Source organism: Protobothrops mucrosquamatus, unplaced genomic scaffold (genome assembly GCF_001527695.2).
Source record: "Protobothrops mucrosquamatus isolate PMUCROS unplaced genomic scaffold, P.Mucros_1.0 scaffold1573, whole genome shotgun sequence".
Lineage (NCBI taxonomy): Eukaryota > Metazoa > Chordata > Lepidosauria > Squamata > Viperidae > Protobothrops > Protobothrops mucrosquamatus.
This window is the reverse complement of record NW_015387737.1, coordinates 335,510-357,886: the sequence shown is the minus strand read 5'-3', so window position 1 is coordinate 357,886 and position 22,377 is coordinate 335,510. Positions and strand designations below refer to the sequence as shown.

Below are 22,377 nucleotides of genomic sequence, written 5' to 3'. Positions count from 1 at the left end.
GTTATGTCACTGCCTTTTCCAAGCAATGCAGTCATCAAATTAAATACAGCACCTAAATTTATTTCAAATGTTACATATCAGCTTTCAGGATAGTTTAGAACAGTGGTTCTCAACCTTTTTAATGCCGCGACCCCCAACCGGTTGTAAGTCGAGGACTAAACCAATCGTAAGTCGAGGACTACCCAACCGGTTGTAAGTCGAGGACTTTCCCTGCCTGGGAGCGCCGCGCATGCGTGGTTCCGCCCCCTGCACCGGCCGAGGCGTAGCTGGCAAGCGGCAGAGACGGAGCAGGCCAACCACCAGCTGGCCCAGCCCAAGGGAGGTAAGGCAGCCACCGGAAAAGGGAAAAAAAATGGCGGACAGCCTTGCTTGGCGACCCCCGTGAAATGGTCGATCGATCCCAAATGGGGTCGCGACCCATAGGTTGAGAACCGCTGGTTTAGAAGATAAATAAAAATGAAGTTATTCAAATAGGCTATGTACGTAAAATGTTGCTCGTTATACATTAATTTCTTCTGAAACCGATACCTTTTGATCTTCAATCTCTTGCTCTTGTAGTAGATGCTCAAGATCAGCCATATCGTTATGCTTAAAAAACTTAATGTTACTTCTGGACGCTTGGAGCCCTTTCTGAACAGCAAAGCAGGCTGCTTCATCACTGTAAATACACCATTTTTTTTAGTTCGCTGACAGTTTAGGCTAACTCTTAAAAGATTGACGTTTTCCCACAATGAATGCTAAGATATTGGTGGGTGTTGTCTAACTATTTTCTACACTTGCATTCCTACTTTTAATTGAACTATGTTCAGGCGTTAAAAAGTTATGAAGAATTGTTATATTTCTGCAAGCCATGTAGGCAAAGTTCTTAAAGGAAAACGTTTGCCCATGTTGGCATCTTAGAGAGACAAATCAGGTCTAGTTGGTTAAAAAAAGAGAAACCTAGAATGTATGGTTTCAACAATAGTTAAGGCACGGGTCTTCAAACTTGGCCCTTTTATGACGTGCGGACTTCAACTCCCAGAATTCGTCAGCCACGCACGCTTTATGATATATGATGTGATATATAATATCATACGTCATCTAATAAGAAGGCATGCTATGGGTTAAGTCATTTAGGGAACTACATTTGGCAGGCATTATGCAGCCGGTTTTTTGATCTGTGGAACATTCTTCTCCCTGAGATGAGGGTGGCACCTCAGAAACAGTATTATTTCACTGTGCCTTTGGGCCTAATTTTTTTTTTTTTTTGCAATTTAATTCTAATTTTAATCAATTTTACTGCTAATTTTAATTGATTCATTGATATCATAATGGGTTTTAGTTATAGATATTATGTTTTACTGTAAGCCTCCTGTGTCTATGCATTGGGAAAAAATGAAGATTTGACTGGCTTCAGTACTTTTGGAATGAGGTTCCTTCAACATTCAAAGTGCTGCCCTTGGGCCCAGCAAAGTTTGTGCATTCTTAGGTTTCACAGATCAGGAAAAAAAAATACTCAAGCTCTATTCCTACACACCTTCTTGAGAACAAATTTGATTGAATTCAGTTGTATTTACTTTTGAGAATATGTGTAAGATTATAGTTACAGGCTCAGGACAAACATAAGCAATTTAACAAAATTTTCCAAGATGAAATTCTTGTCTGATATTAATTTATTTTAATCACTCTTGTCAACTGCACTTTTTCCTCGGCTGTATCCAATGGGAATACTGACAAAGCATTTGAACAGCTGCTAGTAATTTTTAAGAGAGTTTATTTTGAAACAGCAATCTATTGTAAGAAGTAGTCATTTTAAAAGTATTTCATAAATGATTAAAATTGCAGTTTAACAAGCATCTGAAAGTATCAAGGCACTGCTTTGAAACTGACAAGATCAAATGAGAGTTCTTAAATAATTTAAATGAGTTTTGAAAAATTATCCATAATTTCACTAAAACCTTATGCTAAACAAGCTTATTAAATAACCATATGCTAATTAATACATTCAGTAATCTTACTTGATCATAAAATTAATGTTTAAACATTTAATCTTTAACAACTAGAATTCTCTGCAGACTCTTTTTGTCTTTTTAATATCAGGAATGTGTACATACACAAACAAAATGTCGCCCCGTTTTGAATAGGCAGGAATAGCACTGGCAATTGTAGCAAATCCATAGGAATACAGGATAGCTTCCTCGGTCTTCATAAATCTGGCAAGTCGCTCTTCCAGTTCCAAATGCACATCTATTTAGGAAGTGTAGTTCACACATTTATGAGCAGAATTCTGCCTTTAAAAATCTCACAAATACTGTAATTAAAGGTTATTAACACCATGAAAAAACCATTCAAGTTTCAAAATTCTTTAGTATTGGAAATGTGACACTATTATTATCCCAAATATGCTTTTCAAAACTGAAGAAGCTTCTGGGATGAGAAGTGAAATGACTTCAAGAAAAAAACAAAGAAAATGCAGTTGCCATTTGAAAAGCACATTTGGGACAACCATGACCTGGATGATTGAGAATCTCCATAGACACTATTATTTATTTCCTACAGACAGTAGAGCAGTGTTTCTCAACCTTGACAATTTTAAGGCATGTGGACTTCAACTCCCAGAATTCCACAGCCAGCCTTGCTGGCTGTGGAATTCTGGGAGTTGAAGTCCACATGCCTTAAAATTGTCAAGGTTGAGAAACACTGCAGTAGAGGAACATATAGTCACTGATCCAATTCTTCACCTTTGCATCAAAGTCCTGATCACTTTTTACAATAACTGGAGCATTCACCATGTGAACATTCTGCTAAGTGCTGACTCCACTACACAAATGTTTTCTGCAAACATTTCTATATTTAGAGAAAGCCTATATGGATATTATTACTAATGCAAGGTCCAGGCTTTGTTGAAGTCACCTATATATACAGCTACATTTATGAAGGCCTTCTTCAAATATTCCCCATGCAACAATAGTAGAATTATCTGGACCATTCACATACTATGAGTTATACTGTAGATAACAAAATGCTTAACAAGGCTAAAGTCATTCACTGTTCTGTTTTTGTCCCTTAAACTCCATCACTAATAAAGTAAACATAAACTCTAGAACTGCAAATAAATATATAAGAACAACCAAGTTCCATGTGTCAACCAGAACAATACCCAGTATTCTAGATGCATAAGTATCATTGATTTCTGTAAAGAAGCAATTTTATTTTCACTTCCTTTTCTAATGATTCCTAATAGGAAGAGGGTTTTTTTCCCCGCATAGTCATTAACCTATTCACAATAAAGCTAAGACCTTTTTTGGTTGAAGGCAGTCCAGACCCCAGAGCATGTGAGAAGTTCAATGAGACTTTTGTTTGTATGTACTGCAAGGAATGTGGGACATGAAAATGCCAACCAACCCTTTCTTCGAATGTGTGGAGGGGGCTTGAACTTTCAGATTCTTCCACGCCTGGCAACTGCATCAGGGTAAGTAGGTCAGAACAAGGCACATAATTTATATCTGGAAGAGGTATCCTGTACTGATAGACCCAAGTAATGCATTTCAGAAATATAGATTAAAGATCATATAAAACCAGACCTTTAGAAATCTATAACTATCATTGTTGTTCCTGCACATTTCTCTATGACGTCAGATGCTCAAAATAAACACACAATCATATTAGATTAGATTAGATTAGAATAGAATATGGAAGGGATCTTGGAGGTCTTCTAGTCCAGCCCCCTGCTCAAGCAGGAGAACCTATACCATCTCAGACAAGTCACTGTCTAGCTTCTTTTAAAAAATCTCCAGTGATAGAGCACCGACGATTTCTGGGGGCAAGCTATTCCACTGGTTAATTGTCCTCACTGTCAGGAAGTTTCTCCTTAATTCCAGGTTGCTTTTCTCTTTGATCAGTTTCCAACCATTGTTTCTTATCCAATTTGGATTGTGAACACTTCTAAAAATATCTATTACATACCAAGGAAAAAACTGTACACTTCATATTCCATTATGGAACTAACCTATGGAATAAGGACCCATCAGAAGTTGAGATGACAATTTACATTTAAGAGATTAGCTAATTCCTCACCTCAGAAGGCATGTAAGTCATCCCATACTGAAACTATATAGTTTTAAAGTTATCTATACATACAGAGATGCAATCATGTTGAACATAGTTAAAAATAAAGTTTCATCCCTAATTTTAACTTCAACAAGGGAATTCAAATGAGTTTTACTACCACCCACTGATTTGACAAAATTAACTTAATGACTTCATGAACACATCCAAATAATTTTCTTGGCAAAAATATGGAAGTGGTTGCTCCTGCCACTTTGTAGGAATTTTTTTCCCAACCTCATGACTAGCCCTGATATTTCTTAAAGTTCTATCTAAGAATTAATCAGATCTGAACCTGGCTAGCTTTCAGAGTTCAGCTAAGGTCAATTAGGCATGAACACTTATAATGGCATTCAATTCATACAGTGAGGGGGAAAAGTATTTGATCCCATGCTGATTTTGTACGTTTGCCCACTGACAAAGAAATGATCAGTCTATAATTTTAATGGTAGGTTTATTTTAACAGTGAGAGGTAGAATAACAATAAAAAAATCCAGAAAAACACATTTCAAAAAAATTATAAATTGATTTGCATTTTAATGAGTGAAATAAGTATTTGATCCCCTATCAATCAGTAAGACTTCTGGCTCCCAGGTGTCTTTTATACAGTGCTCCTAATCTCAGCTCTTTACCTGTATAAAAGACACCTGTCCACAGAAGCAATCAATCAATCAGATTCCAAACTCGACACCATGGCCAAGACCAAAGAGGTGTCCAAGGATGTCAGGGACAAGATTGTAGACTTACACAAGCCTGGAATGGGCTACAAGACTATCGCCAAGCAGCTTGGTGAGAAGGTAACAACAGTTGGTGCAATTATTCGCAAATGGAAGAAGCACAAAATAACTGTCAATCTCCCTTGGTCTGAAGCTCCATGCAAGATCTCATCTTGTGGAGTTTCAATGATCATGAGAATGGTGAGTAATCAGCCCAGAACTACATGGGAAAATCTTGTCAATGATCTCAAGGCAGCTGGGGCCATAGTCACTAAGAAAACAATTGGTTACACACTACGCCATGAAGGACTGAAATCCCTAACCCTAACCCCCTGCTCAAGAAAGCACATGTACAGGCCTGTCTGAAGTTTGCCAATGAACATCTGAATGATTCAGAGGAAAACTGGGTGAAATTGTTGTGATCAGATGAGACCAAAATCGAGCTCTTTGGCATCAACTCAACTCACCGTGTTTGGAGGAAGAGGAATGCTGCCTATGACCCCAAGAACACCATCCCCACCAACAAACATGGAAGTGGAATCATTATGCTTTGGGTTTATTTTCTGCTAAGGGGACAGGACAACTTCACTGCATCAAAGGGACGATGGACAGGGCCATGTACCGTCAAATCTTGGGCGAGAACCTCCTTCCCTCAGCCAGGGCATTGAAAATGGGTCATGGATGGGTATTCCAGCATGGCAATGACCAAAACACACGGCCAAGGCAACAAAGGAGTGGCTCAAGAAGAAGCAGTCTCCAGACCTTAATTCCATAGAAAATCTGTGGAGGGAGCTGAAGGTTCAAGCTGCCAAATGTCAGCTTCGAAACCTTAATGACTTGGAGAGGATCTACAAAGAGGAGTGGGACAAATCCCTCCTGAGATGTATGCAGACCTGGTGGCCAACTACAAGAAACATCTGACTTCTGTGATTGCCAACAAGGGTTTTGCCACTAAGTACTAAGTCATGTTTTGTGAAGGGGTCAAATACTTATTTCACATTAAAATTCAAATCAATTTATAACTTTTTTGAAATGCATTTCTCTGGATTTTTTTGTTGTTATTCTATCTCTCACTGTTAAAATAAACCTACCATTAAAATTATAGACTGATCATTTCTTTGTCAGTGGGCAAACGTACAAAGTCAGCAGGGGATCAAATACTTTTTCTCTCACTATATATAGTGCTAAAATACTACAATAAGGTGAATAACTCCAATATAAGACCTGAACGAAAGATTGAAGGCAAAAGGAGAAGTGGAAAGCAGAGGATGAAATGGTTAGATAGTGTCACTGACACAACGAACGAGAATTTGGGCAAACTCCAAAAGACAGTGGAGGACAGAGGAGCCTGTCGTGTTACGATCATGGGATCATAAAGAGTAGGACACAACTTAGTGACTGAACGACAACAAGATCTGAATGTTTTGTATGACATCATGGAAACCATTGTAATCATGTATAAAAAGCATTCACAAGACAATCCAGATAATCAGTCCATAAAAATAAAAGTGAATGCTTAGGTCCATAATACTCTCATTATCTTTAAAGAGATGTACGGGGAATTTTATTTTTAAGCATAGATTGAGATTTTCATACTAGGATTTGAATTACAAAAATCTTATGTTTCAGGCCTAAATTAAAATACCATGATCATCACAAATATATATTAAAGTATTTGCATTACTGTGTAAAAAAGCTAATTTAAAGCCAGTCAGTAGACTGCCCTCTTGTGGTCTCCCTGAACATAACACTGCAATATTAAACATTGCAATCTTCAACACACTTAAATCTCCCTATATAACACTTTCACGGCTATGAAAATTAAACAAAAAGCAAATAAATCTTCATCAAGATCATAAGAAGGAATAATTAAACCTCAGCAGGCCGCCCAGAATTTTTTGGCTAAACAGCAGTATGCAGAAAGTTACATGTCAACTGATGGTGGAATATGTATGAATCATTGAGCTTTTTAAAAGCCTTGATAAAGTCTCTCTCTCTCTCTCTCCACCCATCAACTGCTCTTGAATAAACTTAGAACACATAGGAAAAGAGTGCATGCCCTTTTATGGATTGATAACTGGCTAAAGAAAACAACAATTAAAGACAACCAGTTTAGTGGACTGGTTAAATCTTGGCCTTGACACCAGGAGACTGTGAAGCCAGCTGGGTGACTTTAGGCAAATTACTGTCTCTCAGCCCAACACACCTCACAAGTTACACAGTTGTTGTTAAAGACAAAATAGGAGGCAGGACTATTAGGCATATTTGCCTCCTTGAATTGATCAAAATATATAAAAATCAGAATAAAATCATCATCATCTTCATCATCCCAGGTCCTTGGGAAGGACTCAATAAATGGAGAGGGGGTAAGAAATGGAGACTAATAATAATTTATTAAGCTTCTATGCTGCATGACTTAAGAATATGTATCAGGACCAATGCTTATTAACTTGCTCATAAATGATCCTGACTTTGGGAAAAGCAGCAAACTGCCCAAATTTACAAATACACTAAATTATTCAGATTGGTTAAAAAACCAAGATTATTGTAAAGAACGTCAGAAGCATCTCTTTAAAATGTATGAACAGTTTAACACCAGGCCTTCCCAGCTTCAATTCTTTCTTGTGAAGTTAAAATCAAGGTAGTTATTATTACATTCAATCCTATATTGAAAAAGATGCAATACTTACCGAAAGTGCCATAAAATCCTCTAGGGCCACATGTGCCAACACCATATTTTGCCAGAGATGCCTGGGCAGCATTCTTCAAAGAGGTATAAGAAGAAAATCATATTACATGTAATACTATTGTAAAATAAAATCATTACTACACTGATATACGTTACATTGTTTTTTTTCGTATCACAATCCCCAAAGAGTACAGTAATCTCCTGGGGCTCATACAAATAGTATGTGGGATTAGAGAGACTTTTTTTTTTCATTCTGACATCCCATCACCTCACATAACATATGTGGATGGAATTTTGACAACCTTAAGAAAAAGAAGATGGTGAAGAGGTAACATTCTTTGCTGTGATTCTGAGGGAAATAAAAATTGTTCCGGAAATTTGGGGGGGGGGGGAAGCTGACAAAGAGAAAAGTGAATAGCACTACAAATTAAAGAAATGAAATAGTTTGGCATGAAATTGAAGTAAAATTTTAAAAATGTGTGAAGGGCATTCTAATATTGAAGAGTAGAATTAAAATGCTGATGAAAAGGAAATCATAAATGTTTGAGAACACTAAAATGATAAGGTGTAGAAGATGTAACATTACATATAACATACAACTTATAACTTATGTGTGTAAAGATTAAATCTTTTGCTTGATCCCTTAAAGAGTATCATTTTGGTTCCTTTATTTTTTCCAGTCTTTCTCATAGTTTCTACAAATGTAGACCACTAAATAAACATTTGGAAAATGCATGGATCACCAATAAAGCAAACACTTCCTTTTAATATTTTTAAAGCATCGAATTTTTTTTTGCAAAAAAAGGTAATGTATTTGTGAATGCCTTCCATTTTAAAGATTTTTCAACTACCAACTTGCTAGTCAAGAATATTGTTCAATACAAACTTCTGAATATTAAAGGATGAAGACTAAATCTCCAGCACAACGAAATCCCATTTTTAGATATTCACCACTGTATTTTCTATTTGCATTTTTTAAAAAAAAATGATATTTGCATTGATTATTATATGTATGAATCAATATACAGACACAGCAGAAGCAAGCAGGTTTGAAAAGACAAAACATACAAAGAGATAGTGAATAATGTTGGTATAACTTAGATTTAGTTACATTTTTTTTTCTATCGTCTATATTTAAGTTTTTTGGTTTATATCTAACTCCTTTTCTCCACTTTATATAATACTGCTTGCCCAACAGGGACTAATATGATGATTATATACGTATGCAGGCATGCATGCTATGGACACTCTCACTACCACAGGGTTGCTGGACTATTTTGAAAATGAGACTTGATTGACCATAATCTAAATGGTGATATGTACTCTAACTTATCTTTAGCCCAGCACAATACTTCCCATTACTACAAATTATCCTTGCTTGTTTTTGTCTGGGCAGAACCTATGAGCCCCATGTGCGGTCTACAGGCCCTCTTGTAAATGAATGAAATACTAACAGAAATCAACCCAGATTTTATACAAGGAGAAATACTAGTCACAATTACACTCTAAAAGATTATAAGCATCCATGGGTCATTCAAATAGTTCTTTTAACACAAAGGCTACATAGTGAGATCTATGGAGGTACTTACTTTAAGTCTTTCATTATCCAAAAGCCCAAGAAAATTAAATGATGCAAAGTTTATGCATTCCTTGTCATTCACAATAATGTTGTGAGTTGGAGGCCTTAAAGTATGAAAAAAAATGCAAAGTGAATAAATTTGGAGAACCAGCACAGATTTAGAAACTCAAAGCATTCTTGAATACAAAAAACTGTGATATTCTCCAATCTGGTACTGTATCTAAATGTGGAGATACTGTTTGATGTAGAGATTTATATCTTAGTTAATAATACTTGTTCTTTATGTTATTAATACAAACAACTTTGTTCTAATGAATCTCTCATCTGTTGTTGAATTCTAAAGGAACCACTTCATTGCTTTATACTTTTCTTGGAATATTTTTCAGAATTTTGGGAACATATTTCATCTTCTTAATATTTTAAAAAAGAAGTATTTTAGTTGAGTAACAATAATGCTATCAGAAAATATAATAAACATGCCCTAATATGAAAATTACATCCTAAGGAAAGGTTATCCTGTCACTTAAGAAAATGCAGTGTATTTAAAAATTTGTTTCATTGCTTAATTCATAACATTAAGGGATGAGTTAATTTTAATTAAATCTCTGAAGAATCAATTCAAGCTAAGACGTTAAATAGAGTCTAATAAACTAGAAAGAAAACTCATCCTAAAGCAATCATCTAGCAAGACGATTATTACAATAATTTATTAAAATGTTATTCAATAAATATTGCCATGCATTATGGCTTGGATCCCAAGGAAAATATTTCATCCCTGCCAGTCAGTTTCGACAGTCAGAAGAACCACTGAAATTGAGCAGCCTTATGTTCAGAAGGAAGTTGATAAGGCAATGCTTTTGGCTGACATTGCAACACCTCTTTTCATTATTCACATAGAAGAAGCTTGCCGAACCCATCCAGTGTGCGCATGCCTGCAACATACTTTAATGTGATACTTTTTCCAACTGGGTTTTAGGGAATTTTCAGAGTTCCACAAGAACTTGAATGGCTTCCATTAGACTAGAGATGCACACACATTTTAAGTTGAGAGCCACATATTACCTTGAATATTCTAAAAAAGTAAGGCCAGAAGGGAAGAAATGAATGATCAAGAGAAAAATAAAATGTGATGTATCTTACATTTGCTCTACCTTAACTAATGCAAAGTAAAAGTTATCCATGGGCATTTAATATTTGTCCCCTTAAATCACATTAAAAAGCATATGGCAACTGTTTGGAGGTTCTGGCTATACATGGAGTTTTATGTTACCCATCTCCATGTTTAGCTGATAAACATTAGTATATCAAAGAATTATGCAACATAAATCATAATCCAAGTTCCTTAATATTAAAAACTTATAACAGTACTGCAACTTGTCTCAGAACATAAACGACAATTTTACTAGCCCAGTACTCATTCTGATTTTTTTCCTTTAAATATAAATCATTTTGGTGCAATAGCTCCAAATAACAGCACACCAAAAAGTTCTTCCAAATCAAATGAAGGTCAGTTACACAATAGCCAAATTTCAAGCCACCTATCAACTGCTATTAATAGGCTTACTTTCTCTAAACCAGCATGTTTCATTATTTATAATGGTTGACTGTTTTTCATTTACATAATTTTTCCAGATTATATTAAGGATGAGATTCTTAATATTCCCAAGTAGCATTTTAGAAGTTCTAGAAGCTGCATTTCCAACACGTTAAAGATTTTATTATTTTTATTATTTTACATTAAGTTTAAAGATAATTCCATTTCATTTCACTTAATGTTTTAGTGTTTTTTGGTGTTTTGTCAGTAACTTTTATTTTGAAATACAATAGAAATATAATAAGTCTTAAGTTTGGTCTATTTCACTATTTGGCATGCATGAAAGTTTAGATACACCAAGTTTATTAAAGATGTTTGGAAGATAGCACTTCTTGAATTCCTGTGTCATAGAATATGTCCATGAATTCTATTCTCTATTTGTAACCGAAAAAGATTATAGTATGTCTGAAAATTAGCACTAATTCAGCAAAGCAATTTATTAAGGTACCCCATATAAGCACTGAATTCTTCAAAATAACACAATTTTGTCATGCTGCCATTTACTGAGATCATTTATAAACTGCTTTAAAGAATGTAGTATTTTTCTTTAAGTCATAATGCAATCCTACATAAAAAGGCATTTATTCTGCTACAGTAAGTCAAGCCACATACTGTACTCACAAAGAAAATATCTCATGATTAATATGTATTATTGTATTCATCATGCTGATATATTCCATGCATGTCATTTACTATATAAAATGGCATTCTCAAAAACACTTTGGCATTTATTTTAAGCAATGACCAAATGTTCATGAATTGCTTAGAAATTTTCCTGACTTACACAGTATAAGAGTAACATAAGGAAATACAAATATAATATGGCATCCTTATATAAAGAACACAAAGAAATGTTACTTAGAACAGAAATATTGCTTAGAAGTATACTGAAATTCCTGTGACTTTTTAAACTTATGACACAGTGAAAAAGCATCCTCAAAATTTAATATTTAAAGGTCTAATCCTTCATATGCTTAGTTATGATGAAGCTCCATTAATCTCAACTGGATTAAATTCTGAGCTATTATAGGTAGGATCTAAGCATTTTTTCAGAAATTACTTTAGATTTAAGTGGGCACATATAAAATTGAAAGAAAAAAAGGGGACAAAGTAAATATTTGATACCTATGGTAGAGAACGAATTAGTTTAAGAAAAGAGCAGCAGTTAAAATCCCCCCTTATTATAGAAACTGCCCTTTTTAACATTACTGTAAATAGATTTTACCTTTTCCATGTTTATTAGGAAAAAACAGGAAGCTACCAAAGTTATACTGTTAATTCATCTAGGCCAGGGGTGTCAAACTCAATTTCACTGAGGGCCGCATCAGCATTGCGGTTGCCCTTAGGGGGCCGGGTGGGTGTGGCCAGGGTGGGTGCGGCCTACTGGGTAGGTGGGGATGGAGTAGGTGTGGCCTACTGGGTGGGCATGGCCAGCTCTATATCGTTCGCATCAAGGGTGCCTGTGAGGAGCCTGGGCAAGAGTGGGACAGATCTGAGGGTCTCTGGCAGAAGGGGGTGGGACCGGGGCAAGCGCCAAGGCATGGTCCATTTCTTCATTCCCCACAAAGGGTGACACCTCCCCAGCATGCACCAAGGGGGCAGGGCCATCACAGCAGGGACTGGTTCCTTGCTGTTTCTGGACGGCCTTGTGGAGCTAAGACTGAATTCATTTCAGCATAGATGGCCATCACAAAATTGTACATTGGCTCCCGGCCGGCCTGGGCCAGGGCCAAGGCAGCAGGGGCCGTTCCCTCACTGTTTCCATGAAACCACTTTGCGGGCCGCATCTGGCCCCTGGGCCTTGTGTTTGACATGTCTGATCTAGCCCAACACAGTCTACATTGACCGGCAGCATCTTGCCAGGACTGTAGGTAGTATTTGTAGCGCTCTGGGCAAATTTTGAATCTGAGATGTCCTGTGGGCAAAGCACAGGTTCTACCACTCAATTAACAGGGAAGTAGAAAATACCCATTCATGAGTAGCTAAAATTACCTGTCTTACGTTTCTTATCCTGAGATTGAATGCCCTTTAAATAGATAATGCCTGTTATTACTAAACAATTTAATAAATTAAGTAAATCTAGAATTACTAATGCTAATAATGTCTGAGTAAATTAAAAACAGGAACATGTACATTGTTATATGGAGTGTCCAGAACAGGTGAGTCCAGGTGACCAAAACAAAAAACGGGTCCAAAATATACGAATTCTAGGCAGAAGGTGTTTCGAGGATTGATATCCAACCAGCCCACTTGATCTCCCTTAAAGGGACATACCAGAAAGGAAGATTGAGAGGCGAGCAGGCAGCTAGGCATGTTTGAAGCAAGGCATAACCAATTGGTGGAGTATACCAGGGTGGCCTTGCTTGCCCTGTGAGATCCCTCCAAACTACTTTTTAGCCATCATTTGGAACAACTAAAAAATGTTCGGTTTTAGTTCAAACCACAGCCTACCTATAACAATCTGTTCAACTTCAAAGAAAACACATTTTTCATTTCACCAGGACTTCTAAGGACCATCAGGCATGCGTATTTTATCCGTTAAGCAGAATGATAAAAATGAAGTAACTTACTATGCCTACTTGATATCTTTCACAACTCAATTCTACATTAGAATTTAAATTTGTGCTGAACCCAGTTCTCTTAACTTGCAAGATAGCAAGCCATAATTATTATACAAAGTGATCAAGCTCACAATCCTAAACACATCTGCTAGAAGTATATACTTTCAAACGCAGTCATATTTCATGTAAACATGTAAAAAAACCTGGGCTGAAATTATGATGATCCAAATTTACCCTTTAACAATATTGTAATTCAGTGCTGGGTGATCTTTTGGTACTGGAGGAACAAGAGGTTCTGGCTGCCATTCTTCAATCAACTCTTCCTTTTCCTGTTACAAACAGAAACAGAAGTACTGAATGATGTTCAATAGATAGATACCCTGCCTTTCCTCCTAGAGCTCCAGATGGCATATTTAGCAGTCTCTCCTTCAATTTTCCTTTATAACAACAATCCTATGAAGGAAGTTGGCCCGAGAGAGAATGACTACTTGTCAGGTGACAAGAATCAGGATCACATATTAAGTTCCAGTTAAGTTGATTTATTGCTCATTCCTACATACAAGAATCTAGTCAACTAACACTCAGCACCAAACTGGCACTAGATAAGAATTAATGGAATTCAAGGGGGGAACTGCACTTTGATTGCTTGTGCGAATGTAACAACTCCAGGCTGATTCCTCTCCTGACACTACTGCACTATTGTAGTTCAAGGTCACTCCCCGAGCATCTATAGCTGAGAGTGGACTTGAACCTGAGATTCTCTTGTCCTAGTCCAACAATTTAACCCTAATTTAATAAGAAAAGAATGAAAAATTGGATGTAAGCAGTTGAGATATACACATACACATTTGTACGAAAAGAGATTGAAATCATGTTCATTTTAAATCTACTAAAGGTAGTTTTATGCCATTTCCTTAAATCAAATTCTCCTTTATACAATTCATAGTTTTCCTAAGAATATTAGGAATACTTAATTGATTGCTGCATCAATTACAAAACTTCTTTTTGCACAATTTTTTGAACTGACCAAAATTTCTTCTACAACAGTCTTTGATGAACATACGAAACAGCACAGAAACTGTAATCTTAAAATCCAACTATGCCTAGAAACTGTAACATAAATAATTATACTATAAAAAGGAGATAATACTTTTTAGATTCTGAGATGCTTTGCACTGACTGGTCAATGATAGACATGCATCTCTGTTTCTTATATCCCCAGGGCTTCTTGCAGAAATTACAATAAATGTCCCTTATATACTTATATTTCAGTTTGTTTTTTAATTGAACTGTATAGTTTATATATATTATATTAAAGGTGGAAAGAATTGTGAAGTGGCTTATCTTGGTTTGGGTTTTTTTACATTTTAAAAGCTTGGCATTTTAACAGGGGTGTGTAGACTTTCTATAACTACTATATATGAGATTATGTGTCTGTGTGGGTGGGTGAGTAGGTGAAGGGAGAAGGGAAAAGGGGGAATGGAGAGGGAGAGAGAAATTTAGAAATCCAGACCTTAGGTGTAAGATCAGATCGCTCCTGAAGTTTGTATGTTTTAGAGAAAAGCAGTCTGATTATCCATAGGATCAAAATACCTTCTAAAATAAGGTGGTACGCTGGAGCCTAGAAATAAAAAAAAAAATAGGAGAAATTATTAATGAACCTATGTTATTTCAAAAAGTCCACATAACAAACAGGCATTTTTTCCAATGGTTAAGCTCTATTTGAAATACAACTTATATAACTCTGCAAGAATTACTTTTGAGATCTAATATGACTGGGAAAAAATTCATTAGGGATACTAAAAAAGGACTGCATCTATTTTTATGCATGCCTCACTGTGTTGCAAAAATTTCTATGACTTTGAAGCTGCAAACTTAACTGCCTACAGTTGGAACTCTAATTTGAGGCTGATAAAACGAATATGATTTTAAATTTTGAATCATAGAATTAGAATTCTATGATCCTGATGGATTTTATTTCAGGCTTCTGTACCCAATGCCTGGTTAGAAAACAATTTTATGTTTGTGAATGAATGCCCACTGTGAGTGCACACAGTGTTTTCTCTGTCCTCTCATGTAATGCTCTCCAAAATCACAAGGGAGAAATGTATACATTTCAAAATGTTATTCAAGTAATTCATGAAGGACTGTGCTGATCAGCATTAAAGGAATTCATACCATACTTACTTTGTAGGACTAAACAGATTAAATGTTATCTCCATTCCTAAAGCATAGATCAAAAAGTTTCTCAGTCAACAATCTATGTACAAGTGAACCATTAAGTTTATAGCTACAAACCATATGGTCATGTTTTTGGAATAGTTTTACACTGACAATAAACTTAACAACCAACCTGCTTTAATCTCCTATTTCTTTCTTTTTTCTATTGTTTATGATTTATGTTTTTGTATATATGCATGTGTGTGTGTATTTGTGTGAATGCATTAATTTATTTTCTATCTTTCCTACAAGAATTAAAGGAAGGATACATAGCAGTTTCCCTTTACTTTTTCTCCAAAATAACATTCTCATGAAGTAAATGAGAGCAAGCGTGAATGACTTGGTCCAATGTCACCAGAGCTTCTCTGGTTAAGGATGACATAAATGCAGGTTTCTTTGGTTCTAATTGACTATTATATTATTATCTATCCTGTAGAATTATACTATTAGCAATTTAAGCTAAGTTTGTGTGCTTGCCATCTGCAATATGTTATGACTGTTTGTTTCTTCTGGTATAAGCAACTAAATCTTACTTTTAAATGAACTTTCAACTTAGGACACGAGTCAGTCACACAGCTAATATAGTCCACCAACAATATTCAGAGAATTACATCAGTCTGAGGGTGAAATTTTCCAGGAAGCATCCTTATCATTACAACATTAATTATTTTTTTGCATTTTTATTCTAAGAGATACTTAATAACACATCCATTAAAAATAAGATATTTCAATTCTGTGCAAAACTGGAATTTTCAAAACAATGTGAATACTTCTTATAGCTATTGTGGCATTTCAAGAACGGATGTAAAGATGCTCCGAATTCATTTATTCTACATAACCACCTAGCTAATAATCCTTGAGGGACGCTTACAAAAAGACAGAAAAAAAAAACATCTTGCCTGGCGTAGATTGATTATGTTTTAGTGGGGGTTTTGTATGGGGTACTTTTAGAGCAGGCCTGTTATTTAATTTGATTTTATAACAGAAACTTGTGTATATTTATCGTGGTTTTTATTATCGCCTGTTCACCGCCCTGAGTCCTGTAAGGGAGATAGGGCGGTATATAAATTCAATAAATAATAATAATCATCATCATCATCATCATCATCATCTAAAGCCAAGATATCAAGATGCAGTTGGAATAGGCTGATATCGGTAATGTAGCCTTTACACTTGGGCAAACGATGGGCAAGAATCTCTTCCTTCAAAGTCAAAATAAAAGCCATAAAAGAAATGGGGGAGGGAGAGGGATGGTGGAAGAAGAAGATAAAACTTCTAAACGTTGATCAAAAATCTAATCCCAGAAACCAACAATACCGAACATCAACTGCAATAAGTGGATAAATGAATCCTTCCGGCTCGCTTCATTTGTTGTGGGTATTCACTACAAATATACGTGACCTCAATACATCCCCAGCGCCATACACAAACCAGCACCACGATGCCTTCGCCTGCCCGCCCAAGTCCCTCTTTCTACTCCATGGGGTCCTTAACAGGGACTCGACCATCTTCCCCTTCCCGTAAGTCCCGAGCCTTTTTCAGCCACGGCCCTTATTGGGGGGGGGGGGGGGAGGGAAGGTGACATGCAATTCCGACCTCTCCCCCACGATACGGAGGGGGGGGGCGCTGGAGGCGACGTTCCCAAACCCCTCAGCGGAGCCCCCATCCAAGCCCAGCCATTCTTGGCCTCTCACCTCATAGAAGGCCTGGACCATCTCCACCAGCACCCACTGTTGCCCCATAGGCTCCGCCGCCGCCGCCATCGCCCTCAGCCGCTTCCGGGTAGGAGGCGGAGGGACGTCGCCAAGCGTCAAGAGCAGGGGGGCGGAGCCGTGACGTAGAGAGCGCGAGAATCCGGCAGCGTGGGTTTGGAGCAGGTCTTGCCGGGTTTTTTTTATTTTATTGTTATTATTATTATTATTTTAAATCAGCGAGAACGGAACGAGGCGGCGGGTTCTTGTAGCGCGCTTGACGGTTTTCTCAGTCTTCCACGGAACATACGATGGATGTCGATGTGCAATAATGTCCTTGGATTAAGCGTGTCTAGGTCGCGGTTGTGAGAATATGAAATGTTCTTTTTTTTTTTTTTTTTTGCTGACCAAAGGGGATGCGGGTTTTCCTTTCGTTGTACTGAAAAAAAAACCAACCCGGAGCAATGAGGCTTGTTTCCCACTGGTAGCTCTGATGATTTTATACTCTGCTCTAATTTTCCCAGCTTCTCCTCCCCAGACAACACTTATTAAGTCAGCCGCCCAGAGTTGATTCATTTAACTTAATTAAATACCTTTGTGTGTAGCCTAGCAATGTTCAGGCTGATGTCTCCGAAGTATTAAACCATTTGAAAAGTATCTCAGCCTCAGATAAAAATAATGAGGTCTTGCAGAGAAGTTGGGATGTTTCCCAGGTTTTCTCCAAACGACTTAGCCTGACTAGGTGAATTTTTTTTTTTTAACTTTTTAGTAAATAGGAAAGCGGTGTTTTAAAGTGGTGATTCTGCCTGTAATCCTGTACGTCCTTAGTAAGCATCTTAAGACTTGGGAGTAGGCATCCTTAGGCTTGCATTATTTTCATTAATATAATTGAGACTAACTTAGACACCATAGTTTAAGATGACATCCTCACTTTCAGCATTGACTTTGATTAATAATTTTGCTAATACAAGCTGCAATGGTTTATGTAAATGGCAATCATTAGGTTTTCTTTTTTTACCATGAAAATGGAATGTGGCTTCCTCATGGGTGTTTTGAAAGAATGACTTTGTTGCTTGGTTCACCTGTGCACCATTTCCTGAAAGGATATTCAGATCAGATCAGATCTAAAATTTGGAAGCTTCAGCTGGTTCAAAGTGCAGAGAGGAGTGCAGTCTTTGGGGCCCCTTGAATGGCCCATATTACATCTCCGCTCCATGAGTTGCGCTAGCTACCAGTCTCTTCTACGTGCAATTTAAGGTGTTGGTTAAGACCTTTAAAGCCCTTAAAGGCTACGTGATGAAGGACTGGTCCCACTAGGACAGTGGTTCTCAACCTGTGGGTCGGGACCCCATTTGGGGTCGATCGACCATTTCATGGGGGTCGCCAAGCAAGGCTGTCCGCCATTTTTTTTGTCTGCCATTTTCCCCCCCTTTTCCGGCGGGTGCCTTACCTCCCTTGGGCTGGGGCCAGCTGGTGGTCGGCCTGCTCCGTCTCTGCTGCTTGCCAACTACGCCTCGGCCGGCGCAGGGGGCGGAACCACGCATGCGCGGCGCTCCCGGGCAGGGAGAGTCCTCGACTTACGACCAGTTGGGTAGTCCTCGACTTATGACTGGTTTAGTCCTCGACTTACGACCGGTTTAGTCCTCGACTTACGACCGGTTGGGGGTCACGGCATTAAAAAGGTTGAGAACCACTGCACTAGGACATGCCTGCCTCACTCGTGCCAGCAGAGAGGGCCCACTGTGGATCTCATTGGTCAAAAAATCTATGATTATGGGGAATCAGAAGAAGAGCCTTCTCTACTGTCGCACCTGCCCTTTGGAACATCTTACCCTCCAAGGTGAGATCTGCCTCCATCCTCCTATTCTTCCATAAGAGCCTGAAGACCTGACTCTGCTGGTTGGCCTGGGGACCCAATGGAGGTGGCTACTAGATGGATTGCAAACCTTACCTTCCCCCTCGCTCCCTGCTTCGCCACCCGCCCATCTTTTATTCTCATACTGTTGTATCATCATTTTCTTTTTCATTGTTTATTCTATGATACCATTACTCTGCTACTGTTATGTTTACACTTCATTTCCCCGTTTTTATTGTTGTAAGCCGCCTAGAGTAACCCCATGATGAGAGAGGTGGAAAATAAATTTAACAAATAATAACAATACATACTGTACATGGTAAATTTAAAATACAAGTGTAAAGCTCATGCATAAAATATTCAGCAATTTGTGAGATACTCTCATTTCAGCCACTCATAATAACACCAGATGTGTGGGGGAGAAGGAGCTGAAATAATGATGCATTTTAGTTGGTAGCCAAGGGCAAAACAAGTAGTGAAACAGGACTGCAGTTTTGTGGCTTCAGCACAGCCACACCCTTCCTTGCCTGGTTTTATAAGCAACAGTTTAGATAAATCTGGTTAATATTAAAAAGAAGAATACCTTCAGAATGTCCACATTCATCTGTTTAAAAGGAAGAGTGCCAGGCAGAAGAAAACTGATGCTGCTTTAGTCTACTTTGTGGAAACAAAATCAATTGTGCCTGAATTGCATAGCGTAAGGTTTGAATGTCCCTGCAGCAAAACTGATTTCTACCCAAAAAGCAAGAGTGACAGTGGAGAGAGTGGCATAAAATGGATGGCATAAATAACATGAGTTACTTATAATTTCTCCCAATAAGGAGATCCTATTCTCATTCCTCGATGCAGCAGCTCACTTATACGGACACTGTGTATAGTATTGCTATTCTCAAGTTGCAGTTTATCTGGGAAGATATATCACGTATAATTTTCCCTCCAGCAATTGTACTTATTATCTGTGATGAGTGTTCGGGATTGCACAGTGTTAGGAGTGCTTATTGGGCTATATTTATGATATCACTCTTTGTTATTCAGCCTGCCCTCCCAAACACTTCAGCTTAAACAAGTATAAACAGAAAAGGCATTGTGTCAAGAGTTGTTGTTCTGTCTGGTGGGACTACATTCTGCCCTAAATATTCCTGCTTTTTCATGGCTGGATTCCCAGTATGTACACTTCCAGCTTCCTTTTTTTTGTGGTTGCTTTTATTCTTACAGACTATTTATGTTTCTATTTAATTACTTTTTAGAGTTTGTATTTTCACTTTGCAAAACTGAATCACAAAGCCAAAAGGGGGAGAAAAATCTATTGAAAGAAAAATATCTAAGCTAGTAATTACCTAATGGATGGTATTCTTTCCCAAAACATGTATAGTGTGCTCAAACAATTCATGGATGATGAATTGGTATATGACAGAAGATGACTCAACTGTGTTTGTTGTCATGCTGATTCCTGCACAGGTGTCCTCATTTAGCGATCACAATTGGGATGTGCAACTCAGTTGTTAAGCAAGGCGATTGCTAAGTGAAACTGGCTGTGCTTATGATCTTGCTTCAGCTTTCCTTTGCTTTAAAGATGTGTGAAAGTTATAAATGCAAGGATTAGTTGCAAAGTTACTTTTCATTGTAAGTGAATGGTTGTTAAATAGGGACAATCTTTAGATACAGTTTAAGATCTGCCAAGAGGAAATGTTTGTAAATATTTCCGTTTTCAAACACAAATGGTAGGGTTAGTTGCCTCCCACCCTCATGTACACTAAGAGATTTATATTCTATTTTGCTCATTTTGTGAGACATAGTGTAAAGGTATTCTGATAATTAGTTGTTGAATTTAGACCATCACATATTTAGAATCTGAGCATCCCCTCTGATGATCATATAGACTGCTTCAGAAACAATTAAGGGCGCATCCACATTATTTCCACTATTGAGTCCCTTCAAACTGTTTTAAAGCTGGTCGTGTGATCATCACCACCACTGCAGGCATCAGAATGCAGAGCATACTATGACTCAACCAGAGCAAATCCTCCAGAAAGCTAATAAGAGAGTACAAAAAAACCCCCTGTAATTTAATCAGTGCCCGACAATGCAAATCCTGGAGCAACCAAAATCCCCAACTTTTGCTTCCTGGAAAAAAATTGTTTATTTCATTTAGAAACCACCCATCACCTTCCCAGAATAATACGTAAGATATAGAAACATAAGAGCTGTATATAAATATTATAATAAGAGACAGTTAAAAAGAAGAATAAAATATTTAAAAAGACGGGGAGAGCTTTCAAGGTTCTAACCAGTCCTATAGCTAGGTAGCCCTCTGTGGGCCCTAAGTGAATTGGCAGGGCCGGCCTCATCTCTGGGGAGTGAATGTTCCAAAGGGTGGAGGCAACAGCAGGGAAGACTCTCTTCCTGGACTCTGCCAGTCAAAATTCTTGAACTGATGGGGTCTGCAGCATATCCTCCCTGCTTGACCAGGTGAGACAGCTTGATGTAATGTAAGGTGATGATCTGGCTTTGCAGGTTACCTGGCCTGTGCCATGTAGAGCTTCAAAGGTCATAATCAACACCTTGAATTGGACCCAGAAGCAAACTAGCACCCGATGCAGCATTGTGTGCCAGCTGCAGTTTCCGGATATTTTCAAGGGTAGCCCCATGTAGAATGCATTACAATAGTCCAAAGGAGAGATGATTAGGGCATGAGTGACCAAGCAAAGATTTTCCCTATCCAGGAAAGGGTGTAAGTGGTCAATGATATTGAAAGCCACCAAGAGGTCAAGAAGAGCAAAAGTGGATGTACCACCTCCATTCTGCTCCCACCAGTGATCATCTAAAAGCATGACCAATGCTCTTTGTGTTTCATATCTGGGCCTGAACCCTGACAGAAAAGGTCCAAATAATCCAGGATCCTCTGGAATTACAATGCCATATCCTCTCAATCACCTTCTCTAAAAAAAGGAAGATGAGAAACTGGATGTAAATTATACAGAATGGTGCTGTCTAGTGATGGCTTCTTGAGGAGGGGGCACACTAGTACCTTTATAAAAGGTGGACAGAACACATCACATAAGGATGAATTCACTATTGCATGGACCCATCCACATGACTCTTCTTGATGGCCTTGACCAAACATAACAGATATAGTTCTAACTCATTTTGGAGGATCCTATCCACTTCTTCAGGACCAACAGAATTAAACTGTTTTCAGATAACTGGGTAAGTATGTTACTGAGACAACTCCATAGGTCTTATATCATGCTTCGCATCCAGTTGGAAACAGATCCAGATGATTTTACCCTCCACAGAAAATCCTCTGATCGGCCCTGCAGATAGGCCTTTGGGATTTCCATGACTCCTGAGAAAATCAAAACAAACAGCAGCTCAATCTCATATAG

The 22,377-nt window shown here is 37.8% G+C and overlaps 1 protein-coding gene across 1 annotated transcript in view; it reads right to left on the bottom strand.

The window, feature by feature from the left end:
* The window catches only part of SPTLC1 (serine palmitoyltransferase long chain base subunit 1), a 40,352-nt gene extending 23,144 nt beyond the window's left edge, over positions 1 to 17,208 (bottom strand). The window contains exons 1-7 of the mRNA XM_029285370.1: positions 17,140 to 17,208; positions 14,739 to 14,846; positions 13,460 to 13,554; positions 9,081 to 9,174; positions 7,493 to 7,565; positions 2,094 to 2,226; positions 529 to 658 (exon numbers count right to left, since the gene is read on the bottom strand). Coding sequence (XP_029141203.1) covers positions 529 to 658; positions 2,094 to 2,226; positions 7,493 to 7,565; positions 9,081 to 9,174; positions 13,460 to 13,554; positions 14,739 to 14,846; positions 17,140 to 17,208 — 702 coding nt within the window. The remainder of the gene's footprint in view (positions 1 to 528; positions 659 to 2,093; positions 2,227 to 7,492; positions 7,566 to 9,080; positions 9,175 to 13,459; positions 13,555 to 14,738; positions 14,847 to 17,139) is intronic.
* Positions 17,209 to 22,377: the final 5,169 nt, after the last annotated feature.